The 19,668-nt window shown below is 37.8% G+C and overlaps 1 protein-coding gene across 1 annotated transcript; it reads left to right on the forward strand.

Annotated features, from left to right (window-relative positions):
• The first annotated feature begins 420 nt into the window (after positions 1–420).
• LOC129720774 (uncharacterized) lies at positions 421–19,318 on the forward strand. Its single transcript, XM_055672507.1, has 6 exons — positions 421–580; positions 17,515–17,874; positions 17,926–18,150; positions 18,213–18,698; positions 18,757–19,017; positions 19,077–19,318. The coding sequence occupies exons 1-6, from the start codon at positions 514–516 to the stop codon at positions 19,265–19,267; spliced, it is 1,590 nt and encodes a 529-aa protein (XP_055528482.1). The 5' UTR covers positions 421–513; the 3' UTR covers positions 19,268–19,318.
• The last annotated feature ends 350 nt before the right edge of the window (positions 19,319–19,668 follow it).

A 19,668-nucleotide genomic window follows, 5' to 3' on the forward strand; every position in this document is an offset into this window, starting at 1 on the left:
GAGACAATCACGATTACCCACGAAGGAACACGATGACAGTGCTGATGAGTAGATCGAGAAAAAACCCCAGCACATTTTTCAACAACAAACGCGAAAAAACCTCAACTAGACTTCACGAATTTTAGCACATATCCAATTGGATGGGCGCTTATCAAAATGCACACATCTGATAAGCGACGTTTGTAGTTCTTGGCCAGAGATCACAACCTGTAACGGTGTAATAAACATTTGAAATAGGTTCGGGGGCCGTTCGTACAATTGCCGCTCTGTGTACATATGAATGAATAGGCGAAGTTTAAAACAGAGCACATACTCGCACCCAGCGCAGATAACCACTAATTTACTTACCTCTCTGGAGATGATAAAAACCATTTTTATGCCGGTAGTGTAAGTATACCTACCTTTATCTAACTTCGGGGTGACAAGAAACTTGCTCAGTTGACTGCCTAAGTTGCTGCCAAGGAGTAGTGTTCTGTGTCACGAGGAATTAAGTGATCCGAGGGGCTACCAAGGATGGGTTACCAATTTTGGATACTTTCTGGAGCGTTAGTCGTGTTTGGCTTCCTAGGCGGGGCAAGTGGTAATGAGCGGTGAAAGCTATTTTCATTATTGAGGATACACGTCCTCTTCCATTTTCCTTACACAAAATAATCACTGCTACTAAAAATTGATAATTCTAGTGGATTTATCAGTGTCAAAAATTTTTGTTTTAAAATGTATTTTTTTCAAAATGACCATACAGTTGTGATCACAAGCAGTGGTTTCAATTTGGAATCCGCGATCACAACACTAGCTATACGATAGTAAAACAGTGATCAAATAGTGTCAAGTTCTTAAGATTTGCATTATACAACCTACGTTAGAAGCCTTATCACAGGATCAACAGAGACTGCGGCCTCGAAGGGAACGACCGCCCATGAAGGCAAAGTAGATAAGTGTGATCATGGAGCGTGATCAAATCTACTCAAGTCACTACCATTGCCAGACTATCTTCATTAGCACTATTTATTTATTGTGTTGTCTACAATGGAAATGTCAATGTTTTATCGTTAAGTATGGTCTGCGTTCTGCAAGAATTAAAAAAAAAACAAAATGAAACCTTTAATCAAGTTAACGGTATTCAAACAGTAAAACAAAGCTCGTATCGTACTGCAAGAATATTATTAAACTTTCGTCTAATTTCAACTAAGCTTATTGAAGGCACCATAAAAAAGTTCATGTGATTGGTATCCTAAAATGCCACCAATTTGGAGAACGTTTGGTTCGTGTTATGCGTCACATTTGATGAGAAAAGCAAATATTTGTGTAACTGACAAACGCATTTCTGAATCACATAAATATGTCAACATTATTTCCAAACCCGCTCTTAACTTTGAAGTCGTTAAACGTAAGGGGTACATAAACCTCGCCCAGTACAACTGATTTATGAGCTTGTACAAATAAATTATATTATTATATGCATGATGTTCGCGTTTTTTCTGAATTTACATTGATTTATTGCGTTTTGACTCTCAACAAACGAGTAGATACAGCTTCGACGAATTTTTTTCTCATTTTTCTTTGAAAATGTCAAATTTTCGTTCCCGATGAATTTCATCTGTCAACATGCTTATTGTCAGTGCTTTAAAATTTTTATTCACTGAAACTCTAATGAATTTTTAAAATTTTTCAACTGACAATTCCCCGCTGCTTCTGGAGAAAGTTCAACATTTTCTGGTGGTAAAACACTGTGTAATGAAGTTATTGAACGTAAAGTTTTCGTCTGTTAACCCAAGCGGGGGCAACTTTTATAGCTTATTTAGAACTTCTTCAAACCCAAATTTTAAAATTGATAAAAATATCAAAAAGCAAAGCCTTGGTGCTACGTTCCGATTCGGAACTCGACATAAGCGTAGTAAATTATTCTAGTTCCAGTCATTCGTTCTAATGAAAAGAAATATTTTTCATTTCTGTTCACCCCCTCAAAGTCAAAGTCAAATAATCAGTGCTGTCTACGCTCATGGAACTCGACCTTCTGTTTTGTTATACTCAGACTTCGTAGCCAACTCTTTTCATTGAGATGTCACACAGTAAACTCCTCTATGACTGCTTATAGATATATTTTTTTTTATTATTAGTCAAGCTCAATCTATAAACTCATAGATAAATTTTATTTGTACAGACGAAATCATGATCTTTAGCATCTTTATTTATGTGTGAAATATTCTCAAATATTTTTTATAGAACTTTTACATAACATAAACTTTAAAGCCTCATTTAAATTTATTTGAATAACGACATGTTAGACTATTCCAAGCAAATAAGTCCTAACCACATATATTTCTTTGTTCTGATCATGCTCAAAATCGCAATAGTTCTGGTCAAAATTTTTAAATCGTCGTACGGTACATTTTTAAGTAATGCCCTTTTGAAGGTCGTGAAGTACAAAAAAGTGGTATAAAATCGACGAAATACTTTATTGTGAAGCACGTTTTTCAACCACCATTTTATGAAACAACTTCCAAAATAGTTTCTTCACGTTAAAAGTGTTATATTTCAAGACCTTCACAATTGGTGGAAAGATTTATTTAAAAGTTCCATAGTGCACAGTGGTCTTAGCTCGAAAAATCCTAATCGTTCTAGATTTGACTATGAAAAATTGATTTTATGTAATGAATGTCTTCAGCAAATTTGATTCATAGAATAAAGCCGTATGTTTGACATTTTCGGTATTTCGTTCACAACAGCAACAAAATATTTTTTCTAATTCTCGATATACCAGATTGCTTTCTTTAGCAAAGCTGTGGAATATTATAAAAGAAACGAAATTGCTTAATAGTGCGATGTCCTATATGTACGTTGGACACGACAAAATAGAGTTGAAACACTTCTCCTCAAAATCAATTTTTTGTCTATAACTTCCTGTGATTGTCAAAACTTATTTTCCTGTCCACATCTCAGAGCATCTGCAAACGTATACTCTTCACCATACTTTCGTAATGCAGTTGTGAAAACGGAGAAAGCGACGTTTCGCGTGGAATTATTTCACGAGCATTTTGAACGGTGAAATGATTTCACGAAGATAGGGAAGTTTAAAAATCGATTGATTTGTGATCTAGTGATAATATAGATGGGATTTATTTTCCACTAACAAGTCGAATCTTTTTTTTTTTCATAAAAAAATAGACTCTCTGGGACTTACCAATTTTTGAGCTGCGGCCAACGGAACGTGAGGGAAAAATTGACCTTCGAATTTCGTTTAGCGGGCTCAAAAGTTTCCTCTTGTCGAAAAATGTCCTCATACAAAATTTCAGCTCAATCAACTTTCCGGGACTTAGAAATGTTTGAGCTTGGGAACTCCCACATTCCACTTGCCCTATTTTCAATTTCACTTCACTGGCAATCTCACTTCACGGAGGTAATTTTTGTCACCTCATTTGAGGTGAAATCGGGAATAGGTCTCAAAAAGTGAAGTGAACGTGAAAGTGAAATATATTTCACCGTGAAGTGACTCCCGTAATAAGCACCAACATCTGTTTCATTTGAATGTAAACAACAGCACGCAGCAAAAGTTTGACTGAATTATTTTGACTCTCTCTTATGTCGAATTCGTTTTCGCGGTTTAGCTACACTTTTCCGGACTACACTTTGCAGCTTGAAATAAAACATTTTCAGTGTAGTTGCATTGGTATGCGTTATAATAAGAATAGCTGTCAATTTGTTTTGTTTTGGTCATTATCGCCATCGTTATTTTGTCTCGTTTCCATTTCATAGGTCCATCGAGAACCAAAACAAACCAGTTTTGACACATACGTGTGAACGTGTTGGTAACTCCCTACAGTACACTCGGCTTCTTTCAGGTGTAGTCCGGGACAGAAAAAGTGTAGTCCGGAAAGTGAAATAAAACATTTGCGGTGTCAAAAGAGTAGTCCGAGTGTAGCTACACCGCGAAAACGGAACCGACATAAGAAAAAAAATCGTATGATTGCATACAAGCCCGAAAAGTAAGAAACTACACTTGTATCCGCAGCCTTGCATGCAAATCACTCACATCAGCTTGCTTTTGCATACACCAGTGTTAACGCTGTTACTATGCTTCGATGCATTTTGGGAATGATAAATGTAAGAGATCTTTTCCATTTTGCATATCATCTTTTGGCATATCGAGAATTCATATTACATACAGACATTCATGTTCATATAAAGAAATTTGAAAATCGTATGTAAAAATTTAAATCAAAATACGTTAATACACTAACGACATCTGTCTTGTGGTGCCCCAGTTACACTGCATAAATATTGCTGTATCGATATTTTATCGATATCAGTGCCTGGTTTGTAAGTGACAAAAGCGCCACATAGCGGGAGCCTTACCACTTAGTGGTAAATGACGGTTGCATGTTTTTACACATCTTTTGAAAAGAAGATGAACGTCTGTTCTCTGTGTTAAGGAGACGAACCAGTCTAAAGAATGAATGTCTCTATGATAAAGGAAAAAATTACCGGAACATTAACACTCCATTAAAAACTATAAAACTCATGCTCTCTCACTACATGAGTCTGCCAAACTATGGAACGGATTACTTTTAGTCTACTCTAGATTTCTCATAACACAAGAACCCCTAAACCTATAACTTTAAAGTTCTGAATATGATGAAAGGTTTGAGCTTTAAGGAGTTATATACCTTATTCTCGAGAATGAGAGTAATGGTTGTTTCCCCGAAACGCTTTTTTTCTGGTAGAGCTTTGCGGTGTTTACGATAGCGACGCAGCAGATCAACTGAAAGAAAACTCATATTGTATCATTAGCTTAGAAGTGTGCCGGGTATCTGAGCAATAGTTTTTATAAGTATTTTACTTTTAGTACAAACTTGAAAAACATAAATTTCTGCACGACTCAAGAACAAACCAAGCAAATTAAACCGAATTTGGCATGTAAATATATGCCAATAATAGTTAAACGCCCATCCCTTTTCTGGAAAGGAGGGGTTCCATACAAATGAAACAAAAATTATTGCACATCTCGAGAGCTAACCAACTAAATGGGACCAAATTTGGCAGGTGAATGTTTTTAGAGGTAACAAATAAATTCCATAATCGACCAACATTTTGGATTGTAAGATGGCAACTTCCGGTTTCTGGAAAACATCCAAAAATGGCCGAATTCCACCCAATATAACAATATCCGGATCTAGAATGATACACAGGGGCTAAAATCGACCACAGATACCATTTTGAATTCTAAGATGGCGACTTCCGGTATTAAGTGTTATTCGATTATTTTCGGCTGTTTCGATTACAATAAAATTTAATAGAGTCTTATGGGACAACAAGACCTTTCATTTGCAATTAATTCCATGAAAATCGGTCCAGACATCTCTGAGTAAAGTGAGTGAAAATATAAAGCTGCACATACACACACACACACACACACACACACACACACACACACACACACACACACACCAGGGTTGATATTTGTTGACACTCTTGAGTGAAAGTGAAAAAAAGCATCCATAAACGTTATTTTTTTACAATCCTTTCAGAGTTCTCCCTTCCCGCTTTTTGCATGGAAGTGAACTGTCAAAACACCTCATTATATTTCATGCGATGTAAGCAAGACAACAAAATCAGTTTATCAGTTAACGAAGATTGTCAAGGCATCGGTCAGTGTCATTGAAAAAGTGTTTCGGTGAGGTTCATTTTGGTTGAGTGGACTGTTTGTTTTTCTTTTTCGCTTTGAAGTGAAGATCATTTGGTTGGGTTTGTCGTCAAACTTTATTCCGTAACCGTGAACAATGCGCGCGATCGATTTCATCTGAGTATAACAGCACGTTACTAGGACGAAAAACTAGTGTATCTGAAAAAGTGCTGCGATCATTGGAAGTGAAAATTGAAAATGATTGGTTGTAATTTTCGATGAATTTTGCTGGGGAAAATGACTTTTATCAGCACTGACACACACACACACACACGCACCCACACACACACACACACACACACACTCACACACACACACACACACACACACACACACACACACACACACAAACACACACACAACACACACGCAGACACACACACGCACACACACACACACACACACAAACACACACACACACACACACACACACACACACACACACACACACACACACACACACACACACACACACACACACACACACACAGCTCAGCTCGTCGAGCTGAGTCGAGTGATATATGCCATTCGGCCATTGGGACCACTTTTATACCTTCGGTTTTTCCAGTGATTGCTATACCTTTCTAGGAGAAAGGCAAAAAGATAATCAAGAGTTGTCAAGTTAGTTCAATTATTTCGATATTATTGACATAAATCGAAATGCTGTAAGACGCTGCATATTATTTTTTGACGTAGAATACGTCTTACGGCAACAATTACAGGGACCCAATTTCAATACAGGGATCCAATTTCAAACCGAAAACATCGAGAGCGTCACAAAAATTGTCCAATTTCAAAAGTTTTAAACCCAGTTAGTTTCCAACCGATTTCTGTCATTTTTGCAGCAATCGATTGGAAAATCATTTATTTATTTATTTATTTATTTCGTCAAACAAAAGTAGACTACATATGTTTAAAACTAACTTACATGCTATATGCTATTTATACTAGTGGGAGCAAAAAAAAAGAGTTTATACATAATTGAATAATAATTTCTTCACTTGACGGATTATTACAATGAATGTTTTCTATCGATTTAAATTGCGCGTTGAATTGAAATATTGTTTTAATTTAGTTCTCGACATAGAAAAGTCAATTGCTTCACAGTGTTGGTTATACACTAACATCATTTGATTAATTGGTCCGTATTTAGCATAATTGTTTCGTTGATGATTTAAAGAAAACAAAGTCCGAGTTCGTAAATTTCTAGTAGGTACATAAAGATTGAGTTTTGATAATATTTCGGGTGAATCGACACGTTGAGATACGATATCGTTAACAAATGACATCATTGCGAATTCACGACGGGCTTTTAATGATTGGATGTCAATAAGTCTGCAGCGTTCGTCATATGATGGTAGGGGAAATGACGTCCATCGTAGATTACGAAGTGCATATAACAGGAATTGTTTTTGCACTGATTCTATTCTGTTTACATGTGTTGCAGAAAACGGAGACCATACAATGCTACAGTATTCTAAAAGTGACCTGACATAGGAATTATAAAGTGTTTTTATTGTGTTTGGATCTTGGAAATTATAGCAGAAACGTTTTATAAAACTGATCATGTTACTAGCCTTATTAATAATTGTATTGTAGTGATCAGTGAATGTTAATTTTGAGTCGAGTATGACTCCTAGGTCCCTAACTCGTTCACTTTTCTCTACTACCTGATCTCCTAAGGAAATTATATTGCTTGGCATGTTTCTTTTTCTGCCAAAAGCCATCGAACTACATTTTTTAACGTTTAGCTGAAGAAGGCTTTTTTTACACCAAATGTAAAAATATTTTATCTCGTTACGAAAAATATTTACATCATCAGCGTTTTTAATTTCAATGAAAAGTTTAATATCGTCGGCATAAATAAGAATTTTTACATGTTTTAGACTAAAGGAAATGTCGTTTACAAATAATATAAATAGTGGAGGGCCCAAGTGAGAGCCTTGTGGAACTCCTGAGGTTACCTGAATAGGTTTCGATATTCTACCTTTAAATTTGACTGTTTGTTGACGATCTGTCAAATACGATTCAATCCATTTGAGTAATTGTGGATGAATTCCAATTTTTCGTAACTTGAAGAGAAGCAGGGGTATATCAATGCGATCGAAAGCTTTACTGAAGTCAGTATATAAGGTTTCAACATAATTACCTTTATCCATTGCGTTCAAAGAGAAGTTAATAAACTCGAGTAAGTTAGTTGTTGTTGAGCGCCCTTTGAAAAAACCGTGTTGCGTTGGGGTAATTCTATTTTTTATTTGGTGGAATAACTTTTTGTTTATTATTGCTTCAAAAAGCTTAGGTATACAGGAAAGAATGGCTATGCCTCGATAGTTGCTAATTTCGGTTTTTTTACCAGATTTGAACACAGGCACTAGATATGAGTTTTTCCAGAATTTCGGGAAGCAACCGGATTCCAGCGACATATTGAAAATCAAGAACAGTGGGGAGGTGAGCTCTTCAGTTAAATGTTTCATGAATGCTGGCGGAATTCCGTCTGGTCCCGGACCTTTAGACGCATCCAGAGCTTTTAAAGTATCTTCAATTTCGCGTGCGCTGACATGTTCAATATTGAAATAGTTGGGAAACTCAGGAAAGTTGGTAAAGAATGTATAGTCACGATCAGATTCGGAGAAAGTTGTATAATTTTGTTGAAAAAAATCAGCAAATAGATCAGAGATGTATGCCGGGTTCTCTTCAACTTTGTCATGCAGTTGCATTTTTGAAGGAAAATTTTCAGATTTTAACTTTGATTTAACATATTTGAAAAAAATTTTTGGACAGGATTTGATTTCAAGCTCAGTCTTTAATGTGAACTCTTCAAACGCGTTACTAATGGCATCGTTTAATTCGCCGCAAATGTTAAGATAAGTTGTTAAGGCATCACGATTTTTATGAGTTTTGTATTTTTTATGTGCTTTTTGTTTTTTTGTTTTTTAGGTTTTTAATTTGTCTATTGTACCAGACTGGGTATTTGGAATTGCCATGACGTCTTATTCTTTTCAATGGTATTTCGCTAATAAATAAATCAGATAATATGTTATAAAAAATTTCTATAGCCGAATCGACGTTTCCGTCTTCAAACAATACATCTTGCCAGTTGATACTATTTAGTTTATGTTTTAATTCATCATAGTTTGCTGACTGAAAGTCAAAAACATCTTCGAATTCATATTCGTCAGGTCTTTTATTCACATGCACAAATAAAGAAAACTCTATTGCTGTATGATAAACTTCGTTCTTCCATAATGGTTGTAATGAATTCGTCACACAAAAGTCTTCACTAATGTTGGACATTAACAGATCTAGATAACAATTTTGTCCATTTTTCACATGATTTATTTGATTAAGACCAAGACTAGAGGTTTTATCAAAAAGAAGTTGCAGCGTTTCATTTTCGCCAATAATAGGAAGTAAAATGCTATGGTTATCGATGTCCGGAATAAAATCAATGTTGCGTTGGTTGAAATCACCGTATATGTGGAGTTTTACTTCAGGTAACAGCTTAGATGCAATATTTTCAACAACATGAAGAAACTTTTCAAAGATTTCATTCCGCGCATTATTTGGAGGGAAATAGACAGAGACAAATACGTGTGTCTCTCCTGCTAGTTCTGCTTTCACCCAAACATGTTCGAACTCTTTAAACTGAATGGTGTCGATAAGCGCTGAATTAAAGTCTACTGACACCGCAATCAACACACCACCACCGGATTTCATTTCAGATAATTGATAGTTACGGTCATTTCTATAGACATTATATCGGCAACCGAAGACCTCTTCGCTGCGAACACCCTCATCCCAGCTGGTTTCGGTTGCTAAAATAACAGAAAATGAACAGGATAGTACATTTTTTTGAATTTCGTTAATTTTGTGAGCGCCTCGCATGCGGTTGAAATTTTGGCAATATACAGAGATCTCGGTAGTGGTGGGGTGTTCGAGTGTAGAAGCTAAAGAATGAGAGTCATTATTAACAGAAGTGTTTACCAGAGCAGAGCAGGTCGCGTCATTTGCTACATCTCTAGGTTGAACAAAATTATCACCAGCAACGGTCCTCTGATGAGTGAGTCAATTGCGTTGAAGACACGAGTGCCTAGATGAGCACGCAATGCATTGTGAAGTAGGAAGGTATGCAGGATCGCTGATCATCTGGGGTTGAGAAAGTGAAAACTCGTCGTTCGCCGGGTATGGGTTAAGAGTTTCGCCTCTTTGAAATAGAATCGTAGGAATGAAGTTCGATTGAGGTCTGGAGAATCGGTCTTTCGCTGCTGCAAGAAGCACTCTGTCAGGTGGTAACAGTTGATTTGCATGGAAACGATTAGAGTTGGTGTGTTGTTGATTATTGTAGGAGTTGGTGACGTTATTCTGTTGCCTGTTGGCCATGTTATAGTTGGGGCTATTGTTATTATTCCAAAAACTGTTGTTGACGTGACGGTTGTGGTTGGTATATCTACGGTTACTATTGGTGTTGAAGTTGTAGTTGTTTCGATTGGTACTTTGATGGTTATTATCGAGATTCCTGTTAAAGTTGAGGTTGCGATTCTGGTTCTGATTGTTGTTGTTATTGTTGAAGTAGCTCTTATTGTTGCGGTTGTTGTTGGAATTGTTATTATTATTGTAGTAATTGCTGTTGTAGTTATTTCTATTGTTATTGACAGAGTTGTTGTTATTATCGTTGTTGTTGTTGTGAATGATATGGTTATGCCTAGGGTTGTTGTTTCTGTTGTAATTATTTCGCCTATAATGATTTCGTCTTCTGGCCCTCCGTTTTCTTGCTTTGTCTGCTTGTTTTTGCTGCTGCATAATACGATGTAATTTTGTATCGTACGCTGTCCAGTCCTGTTTCCAAACTTTTCTCGAGCCAAGGAAACGCCATCCACTGTTTGGAAGATCATTTGAAGGCTGGCCGGCCATAGTTATTTCCTCTGCCACACTTGGATAGCCAATGCTGTTTTCGATGGGCATCATTCTTGGCGTGTACTCAGAAATTCTGCTGCCAATTATTCAAAATTCTTCCAAGATTTCAGGAACACTACATTGAGTCTTAGAAGTGGCCACATCGATCAAATTTTCATTAACAGCTTCAAGCTGTTCGTCGACTTTATTAGTTATTTCATCAATATGACTGGTCAGCTTATTTGTAATCGAGTTGCTAAGTATCCCAAGCGACTCAGTCATGTTAACTTTAGCGGAAGTTATAGCATCGTCGAAAAGTGTCGTCACGTGGTTATTGATTTGTCTCACTACTTTTGTAGGAGAGTTCACTTTTTTAACAGACGAAAGCTCCTGTTTTAGTTCATCGAATAGAGTTTCTTGTCGTTCAGGTGCCTCTTGAACGATTCCAATTTTCTGCAATGTCGACGTCGATTTGTGTATTGCTTCACTATGCTTTTTCACTAAGTCAGCAAAAAGAGCCTGCTGGTGTACCAGGTGACGAAAATTTAATTCCATCGCGATTCGCTCCTGGCAATCATTGCAGGCTGGCATCATGTAGGACCTAATCTGGTCTTCCTTGTTTCGTTGGACACCTGCGCACGCGGCATGGAATCGTAGGGAACACCCCTCACACTTCCATAAGTTCCGGTTGTCCGAAGACCCAAAACCGCACACCACACAGTTTCCACTGTTTGTTCAAACTATTGTAATATTGAAAATTGTTGAACATAGTCGAAACGCAAATGTCGACTTTTGATTGGTCGCTTGCTGCCTTTCCCTGAAAAGGACGACAGAATGGAGTACCTAGTTAGCCGGGAATGCACTCTTTGGGCTATATAAGACACTGTTTCTCCTCAAGCAAATCAGTTTACTAGCAGCAGGCAGCAGCAGCGGACACCAACATCGATGGCAGTAGGCGAAGTGGATCAGCAGCGGGCAACATCGGTGGTGGTAGTGGTTAGCTGCAGTTCCTACCCCTTTAGTTCGGCTTCCCTTCGATCTGAGTCAGATATCGTTGGGTGAATACAACCCGAAACTGAAAAAGACTCGCACCGCCAAGTGGTTTGATAAGCCACCATCATCCAGCGTATGTATGTAGTGTGTGTGCACATAACGTGTGTGAATATCTATAGCGTGTGTCGCTAGATATATAAAGTGTGTGGCTAGCGTGCGGAGCTAGCGTGCGTGGATTGCTATATAGCGTGTGTGGCTAGCTGTATAGCGTGTGTGTATGTTTATGGCGTGTATGCATGTCTGTAGCGTGTGTGTGCATGTTTGTAGCGCGTGTGGCTTGCTATATAGCGTGCGTGGTTTGCTATATAGCGTGCGCATGTCTAGCGTGTCTGTGCATGTTTATAGCGTGTGTGACATAGCGTGTGGCTAGCGTGTGTGGCTTTCTATACAGCGTGCGTGGCTAGCTGTATAACGTGTGTGCATGTTAATAGCGTGTATGCATATCTGTAGCGTGTATGTGTATGTTTATATCGTGCAGGGCCGGATTTACGATTGTGGGGGCCCGGGGCCCACTTATAGTGCGGGGCCCCAAAATAAAACAAAACCATTTTTTTATCGTACGAGGTAAAAACATTTATTAGCTATTGAAAAATTACCAAAAATTTGTTAGAATTTTCTCTTAAGCCCTATTTAGAGCTCCAAGCGAGGTGAAAATCTCATGCAAAACGTTCATTTTTTCACGCTCGTGAAAAATGCAACCTGCAAAAATTTCACTTCGCTTGGAACTGTAAACAAATTCGATCCAGCGAAATCAAAGGTTGTGGATCGCATCTTTTTCACTTGGGTTTATTTTTTTCCGGATGCAAACGCTAGGGAAAAAAGCAGCAGCAAGCGAAAACTTGCGTGCGTTTCTATTTTGTCAGTTGGAGCCAATTTTCACTTCGCTCGGAGTGTAAACTCGTGAGTTTCGCTTCACTTAAACTGTAAACTGCAGACTGGTGAAATACCTGCGTGTTCCACAAACGGGTTTTCACGACAGATTTCGCAAGCGAAAATTTACGCTTTTTCACTTGTCAAATGTTTCACTTCGCTTGGAACTGTAAACTATGCTTTACGAGTTTTTTTGCAGAAAACTTATTGATTAAATAATCAACATTCAACTCCTTCAGTATACTCGTACTCGAAACTTAATAATGCTAAGTTTGACTGTCTTTCATTATTCACAGTGGTACGCTCTGTGCGGTATTTTTAATAAGTTTCATCTTCGATTTTTTTTCTTGATACCTAAAAAAAAAACTACCGCAATTTGAAAAAATTGCGATCCACAGGCAAAAATTTGCACACAACTTGAGAAAGACTGCGCAAATATAAGACGACTCTGACAATAATAGAAATTAGGAAAAAACTACGCACATCTGCAGGTCAATAAAATCTGCACACGAACTCAGAAAATCTGCATTTTGCAAAGCACATTTGGTATCCCTGATTCGGACAAGTTAGCAAAAGCAATGCATTAAAAAAACTCGTGGGTTATTTTCTTTCTCTGCTTTACTTCCCATGTGCGTTGGTTCGATTCAAATGGTGTGGTAATGTGTGTCATTCCAAGAGAATCCAAGGTGAACTCTTATGGATGTAGTTGTGATATTGGCGCTCGCGAAAAAATAAAACTGAAGGAAAGTGTCAGATTGAAATGTTCTGTTCAAATTTTCTTACTGTAAATCAAACTTTTGATTGAATCTTATTTTTTAAAAAAGAAAAAATCTTTTTCTTGATTTGTGGGGGCCCCAAAAATGTGGAGGCCCGGGGCCCGGCCCCCTGGGCCCCCCCATAAATCCGGCTCTGATATCGTGTGTGGCTTGCTAAATAGGGTGCGTGGTTTGCTATACAGCGTGTGCATGTCTAGCGTGTCTGTACATGTTTATAGCATGTGTGGCTTGCTATATAGCGTGTGTGGTTAGCAGTATAGCGATTGAAATTTTCATATATAATTGCTAATAAATCACCTCATGTAGAATTTAATTATCACTGTAAATCATTCAAAATAAATAAAAAATTTGCCATGTTGAAAAAAAAATATTCAATTGTCAATAAATGGCATTGACAAATACAATTAACCTCAAAGTGCTTTTGAAAATTTGAAGTGGTAACTCGAAGTCGGCCATTTTTGGATTCAATGAGGTTTCACCTTAATTACTTTTACTATCTTTTTGATTAATGCTTATTTATTAACAGTATATATGAAAACCAAAGCTTATTATTTTTTACAGCAAACAAGTAGCTCTTATATTCATCTCAACGCCTAAATTCGTCTCATCGCCCTTATTTGTCTAATTCACCGTAAAATTTCACTATATTTTCCAACGTAAAATTAAAATTACTTTTGTTTTAAAAAAAGTAAAATTTGACGGTAAATTGAAAACATGAGTGCGATGAGATGAATATAGGTGTTGAGGTGAATATAGAAGCGTTTTCCCTAGGTAATATTGAATTCAACAGCACTGCCGGTTAAACAAATGCAGGGCTGTTGAATTCAATATTATCAAGAGGAAACGCTCCTATATTCATCTCATCGCTTTGATTTGTCCAATTTACCGTCAAATTTTACTTTTTATTCCAAAGTTAAACTCTCGACCACTCGACTAAATCGAGAGGAAAATTTAAGATTACTTTTACTTTAGAAAAATAGTAAAATTTGGGGGTAAATAGGACAATTAAGAGCGATGTAATGAATATGGGAGCGGTTCCCATATATAGTCGAATCGCTTTATAGCGACATCGCAAGAAATCGTCGCACAGTGGTTCGCACATAGGCCAAAAATAGAAAAATAGTTTTTTTGTTTTCTGGTTATTATTGATTTAATGGATCGGTTACAAACCCGAGAATGCAGAAAAGCTGTTTTTGTTGGCCTATTTTATGAACAGTCTACTTTTGAGCACGAGAGAGGGGAAGGTGTTTGACACTTGCAAAATCAATTTAAACAGACGTGTTTTTTTACATTGTGGTCATATCCGCTGTAGAACAAATTCAATTGCTTTATCTGTTTATTTCCATCATGAGCCTTCATAAAACAGGTTTGTTTCGCTATTGCGGTGTTGTTTGGATAGGTATGTGCTAAACTGTAATCATAATTAGTCGTAAAAGGGAACGTTGTGACAAAGTCAAAGAGCACCACTCATACTTTTTTTTCCTCATCTATAGCCACTCATACTTAAATTCATGTAAACTTTTAAATGTGTTCCGCGCAAGATATTGTCACCAAATTACCACCAAACGAACGATTTAGGACCTAAAAAGATTTGTTAAAGGTTTCACCTGCATATATTTGCATCTTAGTCGATGACAAGCCGCTAAAGATTATTACTTTTTCGTTTGAATATCATACTTTTAACATAGTTTCTTAGAAGGGTTGTGGTACATTCAGCTCAAATCCACAAATTTGTTCATAAACATTTGTCTTCATTCGAATTTTGATATTTGAGATGGAAACACGGGTGGTTCCTGAGAAAATATCAAATTCGTTTGAAGTTATTCCAGGAAAATAACGTAAAAGAAGAAAAATCGAACGTTGAACGCTTTGAGGGTTCACTTAACGAAACCAGATTATGCTTAAATTTTGCATAAGGACTTTTTCCGAGAAAGCAAAACTTTTGAAAGCTGCGGTATTTTGAAGTTCAATGGTCAAACTTTTCCCTATATTCGATTGGCTCCTTCAACAAACTTCCACAAACTTTTCCGGGACTGCGGGACTTGTTTCAATTTTCTGGCACTGCCATTCCCTAGTAACAATATTGGTTTTATCAAAGCTTTATAGCGCTGTTTTGGCTGTATTAAGCGCTATAAAACTTTAATAAAACCAATTTTGTTACTAGGGAATGGCAGTGCCAGAAAATTGAAACAAGTCCCGCAGTCCCGGAAAAGTTTGTTATTGTCGAAAAACATCTATTTCTGTTAGATGAATGTTGGAGGGGCGATAAGAGTGAAAATTGAGATTAAAATGAGAGTCTATCGAAAAATGGTTTGTTTTACACAATATCGGATGAATATTTCAGTTGCTGGTCTATTTTTGGAGTAGAATACTCCTCTCAGGAAGTTCGGCTACATAGGGATGTAAAATGAAAATCTAAAACCGAAAAAAGTGAAAAATATGTCCAATTTCAAATGCTAATAAATCGGTTAGTATTCGATGGATTTCTTTCGTTCTTGCAGCAATAGATTGGAAAATCTTCTAAGATTCTTCCCAAAAGAAGATAATTGTAATTTCATTATTCACACTATTGTACTATTGAAAATAGTCGAGCCTTGTCAAAACGAAAAATTCGACCTATGATTGGAGGTTATATGATTGCTTCCCAAGCACGGTCGACAGAATCATATACCTTGCAATTGAAAACATGCTTTTTGGCCTATATAAGAGCCTGTTTCAGTTGAAGCCGCTCTTAATAGTTCTAGACAGCGACAACAGCAGTCGTCCTCCCTTAGCAGCTGCACTAGCAGTGCAGTGGATACCAGCGATGGCGGAAAGCGGCCACAGTTGCAGTGGATTCCAGCAACGATAGCAGCTGGGCCAGCTGATGCGGGGACAGTGAATACCAATGTGGCATGGCTATGGATAGCGCACTATTGCAGCGGATCTCAGCATCGATAGCGGCTAATGCAGTGAGGCACTTTAGTGAAATGCAGTCTCTGTGCGATAGTGGGCTCATTTTGACAACACGTGAGCCGTCTAGTTTTGAGTGTTATATCAGCATTTCACTGTTTACTTTATCACAACGAATACTTTGTTCGCACTGTCAGTGATAACGCAAAGATGTAATCGGCATCTTATCCGATACTAAATTGAACAACAAATTGTCGTTTTCAGGATGAAATTAAAATCTGATGATTAAAGCGTTAATGTTTTCACTTGAGTTAATTTACATTTTTGAATTCGTAAAAGTTATAAATTTAACTTTATCTCCGTGTCTCAGAACGTACTGAATGAACTTTTCCTTCAGTCATGAGCACGACATCCGAAAAAATTTCATCTCAAAATTTAAAACTTGTCAAGCTTGTCAGACCATGACAAGCAACTTACTATATTATTGAAAATGGTCAATCCTTGTTGAAGCGTAAAATTCGACTGATCTGATTAGTCAACGTTTATTCACTAGAAAAAATATGACTGACACGCAAGCAGCCGGGTTATTATTCTTGTAAAAGTATTCTACTTCAACCTTGCGGTCGTGGCTTTGCACACAACCCTCCTGTTTTTCAATGACTTCGGGGAAAGTTGAAGTTTAATTCGAGCATTCTCCGCAACCGTCGGCTTATTGAGACGAACAATGGAGCAAATCCCATGTTTGAATGCAATGAGACGATAATGGGGACTCCTAATACTGTAGACAAATTAGAGAAATTATAGACAAAAGATTCAATATTCGCAAAATATGCAAAATCTGCAATTTTCACATTTTTATGTTTGAGGGTTTTTTTAATAAATTTTTTTTTTCTAGTGATAGGTAGTGCTTCAACAACCCAAATTCCGCCGTTTGTTGTTGTTGATTCTGACATCTCCAGGTGATTGTTATAAATTTCCGACCACTAGTGACTCACTATATTGCGTTAAGATATTAATAAATTTTATGAAATTTGAACGCTAATTGTCACAATAACTTGTCAACTTTATTTTTACTAAACAACTTCCCACCTGCCACGACAATTTTTGCTTTTCCTGTTTTTCAGCTACTCTGTCAGCACATTTTTGGGGACATTGTCTTGTTTATAGCTTGATATCTTGAGTTTTTTACCGCAGCCGTAAGTTCCCTGCCGAAAAAAGAATTTTCTGAGTATAAACCTGTTGGGAACATCTCCTGAATCAGTGATCTTTTAAAATAAATATTAATTGATAATATTCCTAAGCCATTACTACGTAGCAATACTACTGGAATAAATTTCACCACTTTCCCAGCGCTAACCAGCTGTGTCATGTGCCACTCCACGTGGAGTTTGTGTGTGTCCACAAACTTACCACAACCATCGGAATGCGACCCAGCGGCTAATCAATGCTACACTATGCTAACCAGTGACAACGCCGTCGTACGAGGCTGCCTGGTGGATCCGATCGCTAGTGCTTGTACCAATAGCACTGATTCAAGCTGCGTAACCTGTACCGGGGCCGGATGTAACAACGCACCCTGGTTGAAGTGTCATAACTGCGATTCGACCAACACTGCAAACTGTACCACCGAGCAACCGGAAAGGGGAGGCAAGTTTTGTTCGATTTTCAGCAGCGATGATCGATGTTACACTAAAATAGAAGGCGATAATGGTGAGTATTTTTCTCTTAAATTCCAGAATTTTGCTAAATTCAAATTTACAGTTACCAGAGGCTGTTTGTCGGATTTCGCCGATCCGCAAACCGCGTGTGACAATGATGTGTGTACGATTTGCTCGGGTGAATTGTGCAACAAACTGTCCGTAACCGAGATGAAGAACTCTTCCCGGTGTCTGCAGTGTAATTCAATCGACGCTACCTGTGTGGATGGGACAGCCGCACCGAAGAAATGTATCACACAGCAGGACAACTGCTATACACGAGTTACAGGTGAGCTGTTTTATTAACTTCACAAATTTATCGTTAAATACATGATTTATAATTTTGAATAGGAGGCCTTCTTGAGCGCGGTTGCTTGTCAACACTTCCGGCTGTAGAGCAAACACTTTGCAATCGAACCGAGGACGCAACTTGTACTGTCTGTGACTCTGCTGGCTGTAATACCGACCATTGGTTACAGTGTTACAAGTGCAACCAGGCTTCCGATGCCACGTGTGCTGAGCAGCAAACCAACGCCACCGGTTACTGTCAGTATTGGAAGAGTAACAACCGATGCTACGAACGGATGGAGGGTGCAAATCTCACTAGAGGGTGTGAGAATGATCTTGGTTTGAATGTGGATGCTTGTCTGGATAGTAGGGAATGCAGAACGTGCTCTACTGACGGTTGCAATCGAGAGGCTCCTGCTGTCCGGCAATGTTTGCAATGTAATTCGGAAGTTGACGACGATGATGACGAAAAGTGTCTTCTGGGCACAACCAGCAGTGGACCGTGCGCTAAAGCGTTGGCAGGGAAATGTTACTCGAAAGTAGTTGATGGTTAGTAAAGTGGACCGACGATGAATCGAAACGTTCTACATACGTTTTTATTTTTCAGATGGCCATGTCATTCGAGGCTGTGAAGGAAATCTAACGCTGAACGAGACGCAAGCCTGTACAGGTAAAACCTGCAGCGTTTGTGGAACAGACAACTGCAATAGGGATGTCTTCCCCATGGATCGTCTCCGGTGTTACCAATGTGAAACTAATGATACGAACAGAAGTTGCGCCGAAGAGTTGAGCGGTGAACTGCAGACTGTTTACTGCCAAAAATATAAAGAAGATGACGAATGCTTTACTAGAATTGTGAACGGAACATGTGAGTATTACTTGAAATCGGAGCGACAAAATCTATCCTAATATTGTTTGTAATTTCAGTGGAACGAGGATGTCAGTCCAGTTTAGCAGAGTCGGCTTGTGAAGATTTAACCGACAATGAATGTAAAACGTGCACAACAAACAACTGCAATGGACTCTCGGAACAACAACTTAGAGGATCGGCCGAAATCAGTACAATCAGCGCACTACTAGTGACACTATCAGTAATCGTTGTAGCTCTAGCCTCGTGAGGTGTAAATTGTGTAATACTTACCTTAGTTTGATTATTTCTAATTAATGATAATAAATTTAAAGAAAAAGTAATTGTATGGGAACTACTTTACTTCGTCCAATTTTATTCATTCTTTTGTACTCACTTTGTATTCATTATTCACTTTAAATCAATGTTTCCTAATATTTTACTGAAAACATTTTGACAATCGTTTTAGTCCTCCTATCACACCATTAACTCATACGCATATGACGATGCGCCACCTGCACGTGAAGCGAAAGTGAACATCGGTGCGCCTAGAAGTATGTTACCCACCGGCGCTGATTCACTTTATTTTGAGGAACTGAAACAGATTCTGAGCTAATCATTTAGTCTTTCTTGCTTAGGAAGAAGATTAATTGCATAAGATTAGATTCAAAA

Source organism: Wyeomyia smithii, chromosome 2, assembly GCF_029784165.1.
Source record: "Wyeomyia smithii strain HCP4-BCI-WySm-NY-G18 chromosome 2, ASM2978416v1, whole genome shotgun sequence".
Taxonomy (NCBI): domain Eukaryota; kingdom Metazoa; phylum Arthropoda; class Insecta; order Diptera; family Culicidae; genus Wyeomyia; species Wyeomyia smithii.

Excerpts from the sequence above, each read along its gene's own strand:
- LOC129720774 (XM_055672507.1), top strand. The coding sequence starts at position 514 with ATGGGTTACCAATTTTGGATACTTTCTGGAGCGTTAGTCGTGTTTGGC. Across the intron at positions 581-17,514 it reads CTTCCTAGGCGGGGCAAGTG|CGCTAACCAGCTGTGTCATG; the intron begins GTAATGAGCGGT and ends CCACTTTCCCAG. Across the intron at positions 17,875-17,925 it reads TAAAATAGAAGGCGATAATG|TTACCAGAGGCTGTTTGTCG; the intron begins GTGAGTATTTTT and ends TCAAATTTACAG.